Source organism: Coregonus lavaretus (assembly GCF_964263955.1).
Source record: "Coregonus lavaretus genome assembly, chromosome: 33".
Taxonomy (NCBI): Eukaryota; Metazoa; Chordata; class Actinopteri; order Salmoniformes; family Salmonidae; genus Coregonus; species Coregonus lavaretus.
Window position 1 is genome coordinate 12,313,044 of NC_140020.1, and position 19,330 is coordinate 12,332,373.

Sequence of the window (19,330 nt, forward strand, 5' to 3'; positions counted from 1 at the left end):
ACCAGAGGTTTCAAGAGAAGAAAGTCAAACAGCTACCTCTTGTGTACAAAGTTAACTATCCCCAGAAACATCCAGCGATTTAATACCAATACTTCTGATTTCATATCCATATCATTTCATATCTGCCAGCAACCTTTTCATACCTGAAAGCTGACTGAAATATACCAATTTATCTAACGTCAGGAGATTACAATTGTGATTTGTTCATATGAAGGTAAATCTATATACCTAAGGGTTTTGTGGCAGCAGAGTGAAAAGTAGAATACTGAACAGTCCCTTCTCCACAGTTGCATGGTTTACTTGTCCCACCCTTTATGAAGTTTTCCCTCTACTCTCACTAAACTCTCTACCACCTAGCTAAGAGGAATACCTATGTGAGAATGCTGTTCATTGACTATAGCTCAACATTCAACACCATAGCCCCCTCCAAGCTCGTCACCAACCTTGGGACCCTAGGACTCCTTCAGCAACTGGACCCTGGACTTCTTGATGGGCCGACCCCAGGTAGTGAGGGTAGGCAACATCACCTCGACCACGCTGTCCCTCTATACGGGGGCATGCTTTGTACTTTCCTGTACTCACTGTTCACCCACGACTGCGTGGCCACGCACGACTCAAGTTTGCTGACGACACGAAGGTGGTAGGCCTGATCACCGGCGACGACGAGACAGCCTATAGGGAGGTCAGTGACCTGGCAGTGTGGTCCAGGACAACCTCTCCCTCAAGGTCTGTAAGACCAAAGAGCTGATCATGAACTAGAGGAAACGGTGGGCAAGCCCGCCCCCATCGATGGGGCTGCAGTAGAGCGGGTTGAGAGCTTCAAGTTCCTTGGTGTCCATATCACTAAGGACTTAAAATGGTCCATACACACGCAAACAGTTGTGAAGGCGCGAAAGCGCCCCTTCATTTTACATTTAAATTTTAGTCATTTAGCAGACGCTCTTATCCAGAGCGACTTACAGTTAGTGAATACATCTTTTTTTATACTGGCCCCCCGTGGGAATCGAACCCACAACCCTGGCATTGCAAACGCCATGCTCTATCAACTGAGCTACATCCCTGCCGGCCATTCCCTCCCCTACCCTGGACGACGCTGGGCCAATTGTGCGCCGCCCATGAGTCTCCCGGTCGCGGCCGGCTGCGACAGAGCCTGGATTCGAACCAGGATCTCTAGTGGCACAGTTAGCACTGCGATGCAGTGCCTTAGACCACTGCGCCACTCAGGAGGTTGAAGATTTGGCATGTGCCCTCAAATCCTCAAAAAGTTCTACAGCTGCACCGTTGAGAGCATCTTGAGTGACTGCGTCACTGCTTGGTATGGCAACTGCACCGCCCTTGATCGCATGGCGCTACATGACTGGGGCCGAGCTCCCTGCCATCCAGGACCTCGCTATCAGGCGGTGTGAAAATTGTAAAGACTCCAGCCACACAAGCCATAGACTGTTCTCTCTCCATCCGCACGGCAAGCGGTACCAGAGAAACAAGTCTGACACCAACAGGCTCCTGAACAGCTTATATCCCCAAGCCATAAGACTGCTAAATAGCTAACAAAATGGCTACACAGACGATCTGCATTGACCCTTCTATTTTTGCACTGACTATGCACATGCTACACGCTCTCACAACACACAGATGCATTCATACTGACTACACACACACAATCATCATACAGTTGAAGTCGGAAGTTTACATACACCTTAGCCAAATACATTTAAACTCAGTTTTTCACCGTTCCTGACATTTAATCCTAGTAAAGATTCCCTGTTTTAGGCCAGTTAGGGTCACCACTTTATATTAAGAATGTGAAATGTCAGAATAATAGTAGAGAGAATGATTTATTTCAGCTTTTATTTCTTTCATCACATTCCCAGTGAGTCAGAAGTTTACATACACTCAATTAGTGTTTGGTAGCATTGCCTTTAAATTGTTTAACTTGGGTCAAACGTGTCGGGTAGCCTTCCACAAGCTTCCCACAATAAGTTGGGTGAATTTTGTCCCATTCCTTCTGACAGAGCTGGTGTAACTGAGTCAGGTTTGTAGGCCTCCTTGCTCGCACACGCTTTTTCAGTTCTGCCCACACATTTTCTATACAATTGAGGTCAGGGCTTTGTGATGGACACTCCAATACCTTGACTTTGTTGTCCTTAAGCCATTTTGCCACAACTTTGGAAGTATACTTGGGGTCATTGTCCATTTGGAAGACCCATTTGCGACCAAGCTTTAACTTCCTGACTGATGTCTTGAGATGTTGCTTTAATATATCCACATAATTTTCCTTCCTCATGATGCCATCTATTTTGTGAAGTGCACCACTCCCTCCTGCAGCAAAGCACCCCCACAGCATGACGCTGCCACCCCCGTGCTTCATGGTTGGGATGATGTTCTTCGGCTTGCAAGCTCCCCCTTTTTCCTCCAAACATAACGATGGTCATTATGGCCAAACAGTTCTATTTTTGTTTCATCAGACCAGAGGACATTTCTCCAAAAAGTATCATCTTTGTCCCCATGTGCAGTTGCAAACCGTAGTCTGGCTTTTTATGGCGGTTTTGGAGCAGTGGCTTCTTCCTTGCTGAGCGGCCTTTCAGGTTATGTCGATATAGGACTCGTTTTACTGTGGATATAGATACTTTTGTACCTGTTTCCTCCAGCATCTTCACAAGGTCCTTTGCTGTTGTTCTGGAATTGATTTGCACTTTTCGCACCAAAATACGTTCATCTCTAGGAGACAGAACGAGTCTCCTTCCTGAGCGGTATGACGGCTGCATGGTCCCATGGTGTTTATACTTGCGTACTATTGTTTGTACAGATGAACGTGGTACCTTCAGGCGTTTGGAAATTGCTCTCAAGGATGAACCAGACTTGCGGAGGTCTACCATTTTTTTTCTGAGGTCTTGGCTGATTTCTTTTGATTTTCCCATGATGTCAAGCAAAGAGGCACTGAGTTTGAAGGTAGGCCTTGAAATACATCCACAGGTACACCTCCAATTGACTCAAATGATGTCAATTAGCCTATAAGAAGCTTTTAAAGCTGTGACATCATTTTCTGGAATTTTCCAAGTGGTTTAAAGGCAGTCAACTTAGTGTATGTAAACTTCTGACCCACTGGAATTGTGATAGTGAATTATAAGTGAAATAATCAGTCTGTAAACAATTGTTGGAAAAATTACTTGTGTCATGCACAACGTAGATGTCCTAACCGACTTGCCAAAACTATAGTTTGTTAACAAGAAATTTGTGGAGTGGTTGAAAAACAAGTTTTAATGACTCCAACCTAAGTGTATGTAAACTTCCGACTTCAACTGTATATCCTGATGCCCAGTCACCTTACCCCTATACATATCTACCCCTACCACTTAAGTATCTCTGCACACTGTAAATATGGTATTGGAACTGACCCTGTACATAGCTTACTTGTGTTCTTTTTTCTTCTACTTTTTAATAGTACTACCAATATTGATTACTGTATTGTTGGGGAAAGAACTTGCAAGAAAGGCATTTCACTGTACTTGTGCACGACAAAAAAGAAATACATTGTAAAACCTCTGAAAAGAACAGCACGAGACAGATGTACAAATACATGTAATCATTGACAATGCTTCCGCAAAGTAGAGATTAAAATACAGTATTTTAGAGTATTTTATTTTAGAACATTGACAGTTAATTGAACTACGCTTTTTTTTTCCTTATGCACACATATCTGACGGGCTTGCCTTTCACACAAAACATTTCCAGACTAAGCAACAGAATGAACACGATTTGTACATCATTAACAAGAGATATTGACAAGCACACCACATTGACAAACATGCCTTCAGAAGGTAAACATGCATGTGGGGGTAATTCTTTCATCATTGATGAGAATTCTGAAGACATCAGTCAACGTCCACAGTTAGCGTGACGTGAGCTTGTGAAACGTCCATTAAAGCCAGGGAAGACTTCACTCTACTTCTACTTTGGCTGTTTTCGGGGACGTCTCTCCCTCCACAACAGCAGCGGCTGCCGGGCCCCTCTTCCTCAGACCCTTCATCTTACGTGTCTGCAGCTTGGCCAGATCCTGCTTCTGCATGTGCAACCTGCCAAACTTGGTACCAAAGGTATCGTGGGATATGTTCTTCTTCTTCTTGGGCTGTAAAGAACAGAATTGACAAAGAACAACATGATGACTGTGATTGCCTTGATGTTTCATTTCATTACATAGATACTTCTTCATTATTTGGCCAATGGCACACAATACCATTGTGCAATTAAGATACTTTTAAAAAGAAGCAACCTTGCGTGACATTCAACATAGCGACTCTTGAAAGAGATTGAAAAAGATGACTGCAACTAGACATGTTTCATACCTTCAGAGCCTTGGGCTGTCTGTGAGCAGTCTTGTACAGGTCGTCTGATGCCAGGTGGGTTCTCCGCAAGACAAAGTCAAAAGACGGCCCAATCTCCTCCAGCTCAATTCTTGGTGTACGACATCCAGACTTCTTCAACAGAGATCTTGAGAAACCAAAGAGCTTTGACTAGTGATCATTTCAGGGGTGAAAGATGCAGATCATATGTAATTCATCCATAATCTATCGTGAATAATATGAGGCATTGGTAGATGGTCTAGCTGCTAGCAGGCAGACATACCTGTAGCTGCGCATGTAGATTTTCCCCTCCAGAGCAGTGAAGTGCAGGACATGCTCCAGACCAGCCAGACGCACAGAAGGCACAACAGGACCCCTGAAGAAGTCTGTACGACAAGAAGAAAAAAAAAAGTAAAATAGCACCGCTGACATGAAATGCAATATTATTACAAACTACAAAAATACTATGGATTGTGAAGGTATGTTTCCCCCCCAAAAAAATTATACTGAGCAAAAATAAAACGCAACATGTAAAATGTTGGTCCCATTTTTCATGAGCTGGAATAAAAAGCTTATTTCTCTCAAATGTTGTGCACAAATTTGTTTGTTTACATCCTTTTATTTTATTTTATTTTATTTTCACCTTTATTTAACCAGGTAAGCCAGTTGAGAACAAGTTCTCATTTACAACTGCGACCTGGCCAAGATAAAGCAAAGCAGTGCGATAAAAACAACCAGAGTTACATATGGGGTAAACAAAACAAAGTCAAAAAATACAACAGAAAATATATATACAGTGTGTGCAAATGTAGCAAGTTATGGAGGTAAGGCAATAAAGGCTATAGTGCAAAATAATTACAATTAGTATTAACACTGGAATGCTAGATGTGCAAGAGATTATGTGCAAATAGAGATACTGGGGTGCAAAAGAGCAAAATAAATAACAATATAGGGATGAGGTAGTTGTGTGGGCTAATTTCAGATGGGCTGTGGGTGATCATTTCTCCTTTGCCAAATAATCCATCCACCTGACAGGTGTGGCATATCAAGAAGCTGATTAAACAGCATGATCATTACAGAGGTGCACCTTGTGCTGGGGACAATAAAATGCCACTAAAATATGCATTTTTGTCACACAACAATGCCACAGATGTCTAAAGTTGAGGGAGCGTACAATTGGCATACTGACTGCAGGAATGTCCAACAGAGCTGTTGCCAGAGAATTTAATGTTAATTTCTCTACCATAAGCCGCATCCGTCTTTTTTATAGAATTTGGCAGTACATCGAACTGGGGGTGCTGAGGAGTATTTATGTCTGTGATAAAGCCCTTTTGTGTGGAAAAACTCATTCTGATTGGCTGGGCCTGGCTACCCAGTGGGTTGACCTGGCTCCCAAGTGGGTGGGGCCTATGCCCTCCCAGGCCCACCTATGGCTGCACCCCTGCCCAGTCATGTGAAATCCATAGATTAGGCCTAATGAATTTATTTCAATTGACTGATTTCCTTTATGAACTGTAACTCAGTAAAATCGTAGAAATTGTTGCATGTTGCGTTTCTATTTTTGTTCAGTATAGTTAGAGGAAATTTGTTCTAACTGAAGGGGTAGGACTGAAATTAACCCCACGACGTCTGATTAACACCGAATGTAAATGTTTAGCTTAAGACTAAATTGTACCTGTAAGAAGGCTCTTTAGGCGTTTGTGGTCATTATCATGGTCAAAAGCCTCCCCTGCAAACACCAGCATCGGTTTGGTCCCCTCAGGACATTTGCTGCTCTGCAATGCATTGGAAACAGAACATAAAATGACAGGAGGAAGATTATGATATGACGGGTAACACTAACTTCACTTGTTCACAGTCCATGGGTGCCTGTTCCACACAAGTGTTTTGGCATGTTTTTATCAGTAAAACAAAAATGAAAAAAATTCAAAGAACAGGGAAACAGTGTGTCTAAAATAGTGTTAAGAGGAAATAGTTAATTTGTAGTTGTTCATTCAGACCCCTGTATCCAAGGAGGTGTATTCATTTGGCTTTTTGTAGCAGAGTGCATGTACAGAAATGTGGTGACGACACTTAAATAACTAAGATTTGGGGAGATTAAGAATGTACAGAACATCAGGTACTGAACACACTCTGCAAAAAAATAAAAATAATCATTGATACAACTCCAGAACTCACATCAGTGGTATCATGCAGCAATGTGAAACAACACAACTACAAATGACTATAGAAACTGCAGAAACATCACCTTGATCTCACTCAAGGAGTTATACTTCTCAATGCCCAGCTCAATCATATCCAGCACGTGGAAATCAAACAGACGACCTGTAATCGGTAAAAAGGAAAGGAGAAAAACAAGGTCAAACCCTTATCTGCTTTGAAAAGTACTAGACATCTCATGTAGAGAGCAAGGTCTCTGTCTCCCAATGATAGAATACAAAAATGCTTACCAAATATGAGATTGTTTGGCCTTTTCTTGTTGTGTGAGCCAAACAAAAACAGGGAGCTATCCGTTTTCTTCGAGAAGAATTCCTGTAGACAGACAAAATATTGGTGATGGGAAATGGCAGTGCAGTGAATACATTGCATTTTAAAGTGATGCTAACTATTACACTACTGCAGTGTTTTTTAATCCTGGTCCTGTGGACCCAAAGAGGAGCAAATGTTTGTGTTTTCCCTAGCACTACACGCCTGATTCCACTAGAATTCCGGTGTGTAGTGCTAGGGCTACAACAAAAATGTCCCTTGGACCAGGATTAAGATACACTTTACTACTACATTGAAACACTCACTATACTGTGCATGTTTAAGAACTAGAGGAATCAAAAACAATTGGTATTCTCAGGTTAAACAAATCAGTTATTAGAGGGTACTGAAGACATGCAATATCTCTGGTTAACTGACCAATGATGTAGAATCTTCAAATGGCCTGGTTATATTTTTCCTGGAAGGAAAGACAACATTTAGTTTACATGCACAATAAAAAAACACATTTCTCAAGTACTAACAATAGATGGACTATTTATGTTTTGTTATTATTTCAGTATACTCAGTCCTTTATGCCCAAGTTGCTGTAAATATCCAATGTTTACAGGGGGAAAATAAAACATGAAGACTAAATACAATAATTTCAGTACTACCACAATACTGGATTTGTTAAAATAATAACGGTTCTCCTACTCAAGTAAAGTTAAAGCCCCAGTGCAGTCAAAAACGTGATTTTCCTGAGATAGATATACACACACACACTCCATTGCCAGTTTATTAGGTTCACCACCCCGTTCACAAAAATGGTTAGCTCCTACAGACAGTAAAGCAGGCAGACAGGCCTAAGGCATTCCGTTACTGTTTGATTGAACGTTAGAATGGGCAAAACGAGTGACCTAAGCGACTGAGCGTGGTACGATTTGGCGTAAGTAGCATGAGTCCATCGCGAAGTTTAACTTGTAAAAATTATATACAGAACGGAGGCGTTTATCCCGCTGATACACTATATATACACAAAAGTATGTGGACACCCTTTCAAAATTAGTGGATTCGGCTACGTTGCTGAAAGGTGTATAAAATCGAGCACACAGCCATGCAATGTCCATAGACAAACATTGGCGGTAGAATGGTCTTACTGAAGAGCTCTGTGACACAGGGATGCCACCGTCATAGGATGCCACCTTCCCAACAAGTCAGTTAGTCACATTTCTGCCCTGCTAGAAATGCCCCGGTCAACTGTAAGTGCTGTTATTGTGAACTGGAAATGCCTAGGAGCAACAACGGCTCAGCCATGAAGTGGTAGGACACACAAGCTCACAGAATGGGACAGCAGAGTGCTGAAGCACGTAAAAATCATCTGTCCTCGGTTGCAACACTCAGTACCGAGTTCCAAACTGCCTCTGGAAGCAACATCAGCAGAAGAACTGTTCGTGAGGAGCTTCATGAAATGGGTTTACATGGCCGAGCAGCCACACACAAGCCTAAGATCACTGTGCGCAATGCCAAGCGTCGGCTGGAGTGGTGTAAAGCTCGCCACCATTGTACTCTGGAGCAGTAGAAACGCATTCTCTGGAGTGATGGATCACGCTTCATCATCTGGCAGTCCGATGGACGAATCTGGGTTTGGCGGATGCCAGGAGAACGCTACCTGCCCCAATGCATAGTGCCAACTGTAAAGTTTGGTGGAGGAGGAATAATGGTCTGGGGCTGTTTTTCATGGTTCGGGCTAGGCCCCTTAGTTCCAGTGAAGGGAAATAATGCTATAGCATACAATTACTTTCTAGATTATTCTGTGCTTCCAACTTTGTGGCAACAGTTTGGGGAAGGCCCTTTATTGTTTCAGCATGACAATGCCCTGTGCACAAAGCGAGGTCCATACAGAAATGGTTTGTCGAGATCGGTGTGAAAGAACTTGACTGTCCTGCACAGAGCCCTGACCTCAACCCCATCGAACATCTTTGGGATGAACTGGATCGCCAACTGCGAGCCAGGCTTAGTCCACCCAACATCAGTTCCTGAACTCACTAATGCTTGTGGCTGAATGGAAGGAAGTCCCTGCAGCAATGTTCCAACATCTAGTGGAAAGCCTTCCCAGAAGAGTGGGGGCTGTTATAGCAGAAAAGGGGGGACCAAATCCATATTAATGCCCATGATTTTGGAATGAGATGTTCGACGAGCAGGTGTCCACATACTTTTGGTCATGTAGTGTACCACAGTTGCCAAAGAAAACAAAATGTAAGCACACATTTACCGGTATAAATACTTATTTTTCGTTTATATTTTCATAAGCAAATTCTGGTTGCTAGAGACGCGACCCAGTAGTTCGTTCTTTATGTTCCATTGCCATGCTCAGTGGCTACATTCTTATCCCTTGCTTGCTGCTAGCTAGCCAACTTGCTATGGCTAAACAGTCACTACCTCTGCAGCCACAATAACAGAAAAGTTTAATTCGTTGCGTTTGTTTAAGCAGTTCTCCCACTTATACCACAGTTGCAAAGAAAACAATACTAAGCACACATGTACCGGTAGAAAACCCCCCAAAATCGTTGATATTTCATTTATATAAGTGTATTCATACTTTCTCATATTTTGGTTGCTAGAGACGCAACCCAGTCGTTCGTTCGATTAGGACAGACCCAGTCGTTCGCTGTTTATGATCGGCAACGTTCCTATCCCTTGCTAGCTAGCCAGCTAGCTATGGCTAACACAGTCATGACCTCTGCAGCCAGAATAACATTTCTATTGACATTCATTTGGATACATCCATAACAATGAGCTGATAATGCCTGATTTTGCATGGCATAGCTAGAAAAGTTTGTCTTCTCGTCTGGACACCGGTCAATACTGACTGTTAATTACGAGGAGATCGCATCGCATATAAAACACTAGGCTAGAAGCTAGCTAAATCGTTTGTTGCTAGCAAACCTACCAATATGACAACCGAATAAAAAAATACAGTTGCTGAAAACAGCTGGCCTGGTTACATCATTTGGAGCCGGATAACTGCCAAAAGGTTGAGCGTACATATCGTTAGGATCGTAAGAAAATCCATACCTAAATTGTTAGGATCGTAAGAAAAGCCATGCGTGAAACATGAAACGTAAACGTTAAACCCTATTTAACGACTATGAATGAACATTTACACGTTATATTCTTACTTTACGTCTCCCTTTACTCGGTTACAGATATTTTTTATGCGTACAAACTTTTGTCAGTAAGGTGGCATCTGCAAAGGACACGAACCAAACGTAGCTAATTGAAGTCAGCCAGTCAGTGAAGCAACTTTTGCCCAGATGTTAGAGTTGCTTTGCAGCTTCCGGTTTCATTTCCAAAATAAATGTCAAGATCTTGTTTTAGAACTGCATTCAATAACAATGTTATACCAGTAGATGGCGTAGTATAGGCTTGGGCCTTCAGCAAATTACCTTTTGATAAATCAAATCAAATGTTATTTGTCACATGCGCCGAATACAACTGGTGTAGACCTTACAGTGAACTGCTTATTTACGCGCCCTTAACCAACAATGCAGTTAAGAAAAATAAATGTTAAGTCAAAAATAGATAAGTAAAAAATAAAAATAAAAAAATAATTAAAAGAGCAGCAGTAAAATAACAGTAGCGAGGCTATATACAGGGGGTACCGGTACAGAGTCAATGTGCGGGGGCACAGGTTAGTCAAGGTAATTGAGGTAATATGTACATGTAGGTAGAGTTAAAGTGACTATGCATAGATACTAAACAGAGAGTAGCAGCAGCGTAAAAGAGGGGGTGGGGGGGAACAATGCAAATAGTCTGGGTAGCCATTTGATTAGCTGTTCAGGAGTCTTATGGCTTGGGGGTAGAAGCTGTTAAGAAGCCTTTTGGACCTAGACTTGGCGCTCCGGTACTGCTTGCCGTGCGGTAGCAGAGAGAACAGTCTATGACTAGGGTGGCTGGAGTCTTCAACCATTTTTAGGGCCTTCCTCTGGCACCGCCTGGTATAGAGGTCCTGGATGGCAGGAAGCTTGACTGCAGTGATGTACTGGGCCGTACGCACTACCCTCTGTAGTGCTTTGCGGTCGGAGGCCGAGCAGTTGCCATACCAGGCAGTGATGCAACCAGTCAGGATGCTCTCGATGGTGCAGCTGTAGAACTTTGAGGATCTGAGGACCCAAATCTTTTCAGTCTATTGAGGGGGAATAGGCTTTGTCGTGCCCTCTTCACGACTGCCTTGGTGTGTTTGGACTGTGATAGTTTGTTGGTGATGTGGACACCAAGGCACTTGAAGCTCTCAACCTGTTCCACTACAGCCCAGTTGATGAGAATGGGGGCGTGCTCGGCCCTCTTCTTTTTGCTGTAGTCCACAATCATCTTCTTTGTCTTGATCACGTTGAGGGAGAGGTTGTTATCCTGGCACCACACAGCCAGGTCTCTGACTTCCTCCCTATAGGCTGTCTCATCGTTGTCGGTGATCAGGCCTACCACTGTTGTGTCGTCGGCAAACTTAATGATGGTGTTGGAGTCGTGCCTGGCCATGCAGTCATGGGTGAACAGGGAATACAGGAAGGGACTGAGCACGCACCCCTGAGGGGCCCCTGTGTTGAGGATCAGTGTGGCAGATGTGTTGTTACCTACCCTTAGCACCTGGGGGCGGCCCGTCAGGAAGTCCAGGATCCAGTTGCAGAGGGAGGTGTTTAGTCCCAGGATCCTTAGCTTAGTGATGCGCTTTTAGGGCACTATGGTGTTGAACGCTGAGCTGTAGTCACTGAATAGCATTCTCACGTAGGTGTTCCTTTTGTCCAGGTGGGAAAGGGCAGTGTGGAGTGCAATAAAGATTGCATCATCTGTGGATATGTTGGGGCGGTATGCAAATCGGAGTGGGTCTAGGGTTTCTGGGATAATGGAATTGATGTGCGCCATGACCAGCCTTTCAAAGCACTTCATGGCTACAGACGTGAGTGCTACGGGTCGGTAGTCATTTAGGCAGGTTACCTTAGTGTTCTTGGGCACAGGGACAATGGTGATCTGCTTGAAACATGTTGGTATTACAGACTCAGTCAGGGACAGGTTGAAAATGTCAGTGAAGACACTTGCCAGTTGGTCAGCGCATGCTCAGAGTACACATCCTGGTAATCCGTCTGGCCTTGTGAATGTTGACCTGTCTAAAGGTCTTACTCATATCGGCTACGGAGAGTGTGATCATACAGTCGTTCGGCACAGCTGATGCTCTCATGCATGCTTCAGTGTTGCTTGTTTCGAAGCGAGCATAGAAGTAATTTAGCTTGTCTGGTAGGCTCGTGTTACTGGGCAGCTCGCGGCTGTGCTTCCCTTTGTAGTCTGTAATAGTTTGCAAGCCCTGCCACATCTGACGAGCGTCGGAGCCGGTGTAGTATGATTCAATCTTAGTCCTGTATTGACGCTTTGCCTGTTTGATGGTTCGTCGGAGGGCATAGCAGGATTTCTTATAAGCATCCGGGTTAGACTCCTGCTCCTTGAAAGCGGCAGCTCTACCCTTTAGCTCAGTGCGGATGTTGCCTGTAATCCATGGCTTCTGGTTGGGGTATGTACGGTCACTGTGTGGACGATGTCATCGATGCACTTATTGATGAAGCCAGTGACTGATGTGGTGTACTCCTCAATGCCATCGGAAGAATCCCGGAACATATTCCAGTCTGTGCTAGCAAAACAGTCCTGTAGCTTAGCATATGCGTCATCTGACCACTTATTTATTGACCTAGTCACTGGTGCTTCCTGCTTTAGTTTTTGCTTGTAAGCAGGTATCAGGAGGATAGAGTTATGGTCAGATTTGCCAAATGGAGGGCGAGCTTTGTACGCGTCTCTGTGTGTGGAGTAAAGGTGGTCTAGAGTTTTTTTTCCTCTGGTTGCACATGTAACATGCTGGTAGAAATTAGGTAAAACGGATTTAAGTTTGCCTGCATTAAAGTCCCCGGCCACTAGGAGCGCCGCCTCTGGATGAGCATTTTCCTGTTTGCTTATGGCCTTATACAGCTCATGGAGTGTGGTTTTAGTGCCAGCATCGGTTTGAGTGGTAAATAGCCAGCTACAAAAAATATAGATAAACTCTCTTGGTAAATAGTGTGGTCTACAGCTTATCATGGGATCCTCTACCTCAGGCGAGCAAAACCTTGAGACTTCCTTAATATTAGATTTCGTGCACCAGTTGTTGTTTACAAATATACACAGACCGCCACCCAGTTGTTCTATCTTGCCGATGCAGCGTATATCCCGCCAGCTGTATGTTATCCATGTCGTCGTTCAGCCACGACTAGGGGAAACATAAGATATTACAGTTTTTAATGTCCCGTTGGTAGGATGTCCGTGATCTTAGTTCGTCTATTTTGTTATCCAATGATTGTACGTTGGCTAATAAGTCTGATGGTAGAGGCAGATTACGCACTCGCCGTCAGATCCTTACAAGGCACCCTGACCTACGTCCCCGATATCTCTGTCTCTTTCTCATGCGAAAGGAGATGATTGTGGACTACAGGGGGAAAAAAAGAGGACTGAGCACACCCCCATTCTCATCGACGGGGCTGTAGTGGAAAAGGTTGAGAGTTTCAAGTTCCTTGGTGTCCATATCACCAACAAACTATCATGGTCCAAACACACCAAGACAGTCGTGTAGAGGGCACGACAAAGCCTATTCCCCCTCAGGAGACAAACGATTTGGCATGGGTCCTCAGATCCTCAAAAAGTGATACAGCTGCACCATCGAGAGCATCCTGACTGGTTGCATCACCGCCTGGTATGGCAACTGCTCGGCCTCTGACCACAAGGCACTACAGAGGGTAGTGCGTACGGCCCAGTACATCACTGGGGCCAAGCTTCCTGACATCCAGGACCTCTATACCAGGCGGTGTCAGAGGAAGGCCCTAAAAATTGTCAAAGACTCCAGCCACCCTAGTTATAGACTGTTCTCTCTGCTACCGCACGGCAAGCGGTACCGGAGCGCCAAGTCTAAGTCTAAAAGGCTTCTTAACAGCTTCTACCCCCAAGCCATAAGACTCCTGAACAGCTAATCATGGCTACACGGACGTAACACTTTTTTTTTCTCAAAACTGCATTGTTGGTTAAGGGCTTGTAAGTAAGCATTTTACTGTAAGGTCTACACCTGTTGTATTCGGCGCATGTGGCAAATATAATTTGATTTGAATGACGGGGATTTGGGCCTTGTCGGGTGTCTGAAGAAAATCCTTCGCGTCTGACTCGTTAAAGAAAAAGTATTTGTCCAGTACGAGGTGAGTAATCGCTGTCCTGATATCCAGAAGCTCTTTTCGATCATAAGAGACAGTGGCAGAAACATTATGTACAAAATAAGTTACAAATAACGCGTAAAAACACACAATGGCACAATTCATTAGGAGCCCGTAAAACAGCAGCCATCTCCTTCGGTGCCATTCTTCAAAGACACAGAAGAGCCTTGTCTAGAATAACCGTCTCAGCTGCAAAATAGAAAGTAAATTAGATTTAGGCCTATTCCGCCATCTAAATATGCCATGCTGTTGTGTGTTATTTAATGGCCATATAATTGCATAATTCATTTGTATAGCCAGGTGGGGCTATTGTAGTGATCATATAACCTAATGAATCACACTTTTTCCAGTATTTGTGAGCACGAACTGTAGGCCTTATATTAGGCATTTTGAGTGTTGTATTAGTGAATTCCGCTCTGTATGTATGCTTGTTATAACCATTTTCGTTGCACAACCCCATCACAGAGGCTATATCCATATCAATAAATGAGACATAACAAAATATTGATTAAGTCTTGGCTATAACCTATCCTGAGCGAAATAGCCAAGGGGTCTCAAATGGTCAAGACTATCTATATCCTATTCTTATTGCTAGATCTGTTTTCCCTATCAGCCACTGCACGTGCTTCTTCAACTATTTTGTTCAAAATTTATTTAGAGGCCATATTTAGAGACCATATTTAGAGGCCATATTTAGAGGCCTGTGAGCTAGGGACTCTTTAAGGGGAGCCCTATAATAAAAACAGTTATAAAACACAAATAGAGTTCTAAAATTATTCCGCACGACACCAGTACCCAAACTTATAGCCTAAATTGCAATGCCTACAAGTTGAAGGCCTATTTTTTATTTGGATAGGCTTAAATTAAACATTGAATTATTAAAGATAGAATCCAAGATGGCGTAGTAGTGCAGTCCTGTTTTTGTCGTGTGTCTGTAAATAGCCTGTAAATACCCTATTTTTTTTACTTTATGTTTTTTTACCCCATATGTAACTCTGTGTTGTTGTTTTTATCGCACTGCTTTGCTTTATCTTGGCCAGGTCGCAGTTGTAAATGAGAACTTGTTCTCAACTGGCTTACCTGGTTAAATAAAAGGTGAAAAAAATTAAAATTAAAATTAAAAGAAAGTGATTGGCTAAAGAACTTGAGAATTTAGATTATTTTGAATACACATGATTTCAATAAACAAATGGATAAGACAGTTATATTCTCTTTGATTTAGTTCCTATTCCAACTCAGACAAATGACTGAATGGATGCCATACTGACTGACTGAACAAAGGATGAATTAAATGTTCAAATATGTTGGAATGACGAGTTGCACACCTCATGCATGCTCTGCACTTTATTTGGCTAGTAGGCAAATAGGCCTACATTAGGGTATAATGACTATGACTGCATGCCTCCAGAAGGGTCTCTTCTGAGGCTGAGGGGTGCTTTTCCGAAGGTGCATGGTGCTGCATGGAGATCACAAGCTCTTCAACTGGGCAGCAGTGTTGCAATGGAGGGAATAGCCTATACGGAGACTACCTAAGACCACTGCAACAGAGTTATTGTAAAGCGTGGGAATAAACTAATGCTAGACTTTGCCTACCTCTCCCTTGTTCATTTCATAGTCCATACCTCTCCCTTGTTCATTTCATAGTCCATATGTTCATGACCCGATTCATATAAATCATATCAAAAAATATTAACCCCTCCTACAGGATATGCTTTGGCAAGATTTTGAGTGATGAAATAAATGTCAAAATATTATATAAAAAACATATTTAAGTGGCAAAGACTCCAATGTTTTTTTTGTTGGTGAGATGAATCTGCCAAAACTCTGAAAGGTATTAATGTATGTCAGAATTGCAACAAGATTTGTTCAAGCCTATAATGTAATCGTAACATGGTGTTTGAATGTTCACAGATGAAATGTCACGTTTACGTTCATGTTTCACACATGGCTTTTCTTATGATCCTAACAATTGATGTATGAATTTTCTTACAATCCTAACCTTTTGGCAGGTATCTGGCTCCATTACATTTACGTCATTTAGCAGACGCTCTTATCCAGAGCGACTTACAAATTGGCTCCATTACATCACCAGGCTATAAATTAGTTAATAGACCAATAAGAGAGTTCCAAACCTCTCTCCCATTAACAGTTTTCCCACTCATAGATAGTAAATACCTTTTATGCTAGGACTAAGAAGCTATTTTTGTTTCTTTTTGACCATTTTAATTTTAACCAATCACAGTAAGGTAGTCATTTGTTACCTATAAATGATTTGATAGAGATAAAAACGGCTGCATTGGACCTTTAAAATCCGTCACTTACTTTTTGTACAGTACAGCACATGGTTTCTTCAGGGCATACTGGAGAGAAAAATAAATTAACAGTTATCTAGCCATCTGGCACTCAAAACTTGACAGTCTTCATGATTCTGGTAGGGGAGGGTCGACAGTCAGAAAACGTACAATGTCCTTCAGCGCTTGAGTGACAGTCATACTGGTGTTGCCTCCTTTCATGATCATGGCATTCTTTACGTTCTCTGTAAGCTTGGGAGCTCTGTTGTCAAGAAAGCGCTTAGCCCTCTTCGTCTTAGGTTTTCTAAGGAAACAGTCATTCAACAGGAAAACACTTCAGCTATGGACAACCGTGACACTTGAGTAAAACAACACAGATGCCATTACATAGTACATTTCGCTTGATGGAAGAGCTCAACTAACACGGTTTTGAATGCTACATGGCTAGCTAGTTTCCTAGCAAGTGACGTTAACTATACAAAAAAAAAAAACGTACATTACTCCTTCCTTTTGTTTCATTTTGGTGGGTTCACTCGTGTGCTTGATGGTGCTTGCTTTAAAATACTCCACGTGAATTCACAGCAGCGGAAAATGTCGCAGTTACAGTTACGTCACATCCGTCGTTCTGTACAGTAGATAAACACGTCATACTCTTAGATGGCCACATGATGGCGGTAGAGAGCTATAAACCCATCCATAACGCAAACCCCAGAACCAACACGGGCCGGCCAGTGTTGCCAACTTAGCGACTTTGTCGCTATATTTAGCGAGTATTCATACCCCTCTAGCGACACATTTTCAAAAAATCGACTAGCGACATATCTAGCGACTTTTTCTTTCTGAAAAAGTTGGTCGCAGATGTGGGTGACCAGCGTTTCAGCCTCCTCCTCGATGAGTCCACGGATGTAAGTGTTTCTAAGTACCTGGGGGTTGTGATAATGTACTTTAGTGACACCAAGCAGACAATTGTATCAACATTTCTGGGGCTTGTTGAGTTGGAGGGAGGAGATGCCAAATCTATAGCCCGTGCTGTTGTGGCTTTCCTCGAGAAGTGTTGTCTTAAAAAAGAGAAACTCCTGGGGATATGGACTGACAATGCCTCTGTTATGACGGGGATTAACAATGGGGTCCATAAAGTGCTGAAGGAGGAGGATGGCCTCAAAGATCTGGTTCTTATTCGCTGTGTGTGCCACTCTCTGCAGCTTGCTGTAAATCATGCTTCCAATGACACCATCCCCCGTAGTGTAGTATGAGAGACTTATAACTGGTTTTCAGTGTCACCAAAGCGCAGGGAGACCTACAAGGCCATATACGAGACCATCGACTGTGGGAAGAAACCTTTACAGACAACCAAGGCGTGTGCCACACGTTGGCTCTCCATTGAACCTGCGGTTTCACGCATTTTGGACCAGTGGGAGGAGCTTAGGCTACATTTCGCAGTCTACTTCTGGAGAAACCCTGACAAAGGAAGTCCTGCTCCTCCTCTCCATGACAGACGCAGGAGGGAGGCCGCTAACTTCTATCCACTCCCGTCTGACCAACGCTCTACAACTAGCGCCTCATCCGCTTCCAGTGCCAGTTTTTTATCCAACGAGAGACTGGGCAGACGGAAGCGCGGAGGTGGCCGCGGTCACGCGTACCGACGAGATGCGGTACACAACGGGGTAAAAAACGACTACCAGAGGCAGAGGGGACCGTTCCCAGAACCCACGGGACTGAGTGTCTTTAATTTATGAAGCAAGATATTGAGTCCTGCCCATGTCTCCTTGCTTAATAAAGGGTTATATTTTGTGCCTACAACTCAGTGCAACGATTTCGATGTTAAGGTAGACATGTTTATGTTTTTAGAAACATCCGTTTAAGGGAATACTTTAGCTCCCCTAATCATGATATTTCAACTGAACATGTAGGTGGCTCACCTGCACATACTCCGACTCCTTTCAGAGGAAGAGTTAGTTTGTACCTCCAGCCAATCTCAATCACTTTATTGAGACATATTGCAGACTCGTTGAAAAAAGATGTTGGTAATCTCCTTAAGAACAAACAGGAGTATATATCTTTCAAAATGTACCCAAGGATGAAAAACAAGCTTTGCTTGATTTACAATCCGATACGTCAGTTCTTACCCGCCCTGCTGATAAGGGTGGGTCGGTTGTACTCATGGATAGGACAGTTTATGTAAATAAGTGTCACAGACAACTGCTTGACAACACCTTTTACAAGAAACTCAGAAGTGACCCCACTTCCCAATTTCAGAACACTATCTTTACTGTCCTAGATGGGTATTTAAGTTCTGGTCAAATCACCAAAAAACAACACGATTTTTTGGCTATTCAACACCCTAAAATTGCCACTTTCTATACTTTGCCGAAATTACACAAGAATGATACAAAACCTCCAGGGCGCCCTATTGTAGCGGGTATTGATGCAGTAACAGCCCCTTTATCGACCTTTGTTGACTTTTTTATTAGACCTTTCGCAGAACAGCTCCCCTCCTTTGTAAAGGACACCAGCAGTATGAGCTCTATTATTGAATCTCTTGATCCTCTCCCTGATACTACCTTGTCAGTTACTTTTGATGTTGAGTCGTTATATACGAATATTCCACACGAGGACGGTATTGAAGCCATGGAACATTTTCTTCTGCAACGTGACCCAAATGAACTACCTTCCAGTGCATGCATTATAACACTGGCTGAAATAGTACTCACACACAACTACTTCATGTTTCTAAATGATTTCTTTATTCAGACAAAGGGTACTGCTATGGGATCCCCTATGGCTCCTAACTATGCTAATTTGTATGTGGGTTACATTGCGAAACAGTCCATTTTCAATCCTCTCAAACATGTTTTCTTGCCTAACATTATTATTTGGAAACGGTACATTGATGATATTTGTGTTCTATGGAGGGTGACTTAAAATAGCTCCAGGCATTCTATGCTTTTCTTAACTCTTG

The 19,330-nt window shown here is 43.0% G+C and overlaps 1 protein-coding gene across 1 annotated transcript; it reads right to left on the minus strand.

Annotated features, from left to right (window-relative positions):
• Positions 1 to 3,606: 3,606 nt before the first annotated feature.
• LOC311108322 (ribosome production factor 2 homolog) lies at positions 3,607 to 16,967 on the minus strand. Its single transcript, XM_084150950.1, has 10 exons — positions 16,868 to 16,967; positions 16,543 to 16,675; positions 16,403 to 16,440; positions 7,245 to 7,284; positions 6,791 to 6,872; positions 6,589 to 6,665; positions 6,016 to 6,115; positions 4,624 to 4,726; positions 4,344 to 4,488; positions 3,607 to 4,126 (listed from the first exon to the last, which is right to left on the minus strand). The coding sequence occupies exons 1-10, from the start codon at positions 16,888 to 16,890 to the stop codon at positions 3,938 to 3,940; spliced, it is 930 nt and encodes a 309-aa protein (XP_084007076.1). The 5' UTR covers positions 16,891 to 16,967; the 3' UTR covers positions 3,607 to 3,937.
• Between the last annotated feature and the right edge of the window lie 2,363 nt (positions 16,968 to 19,330).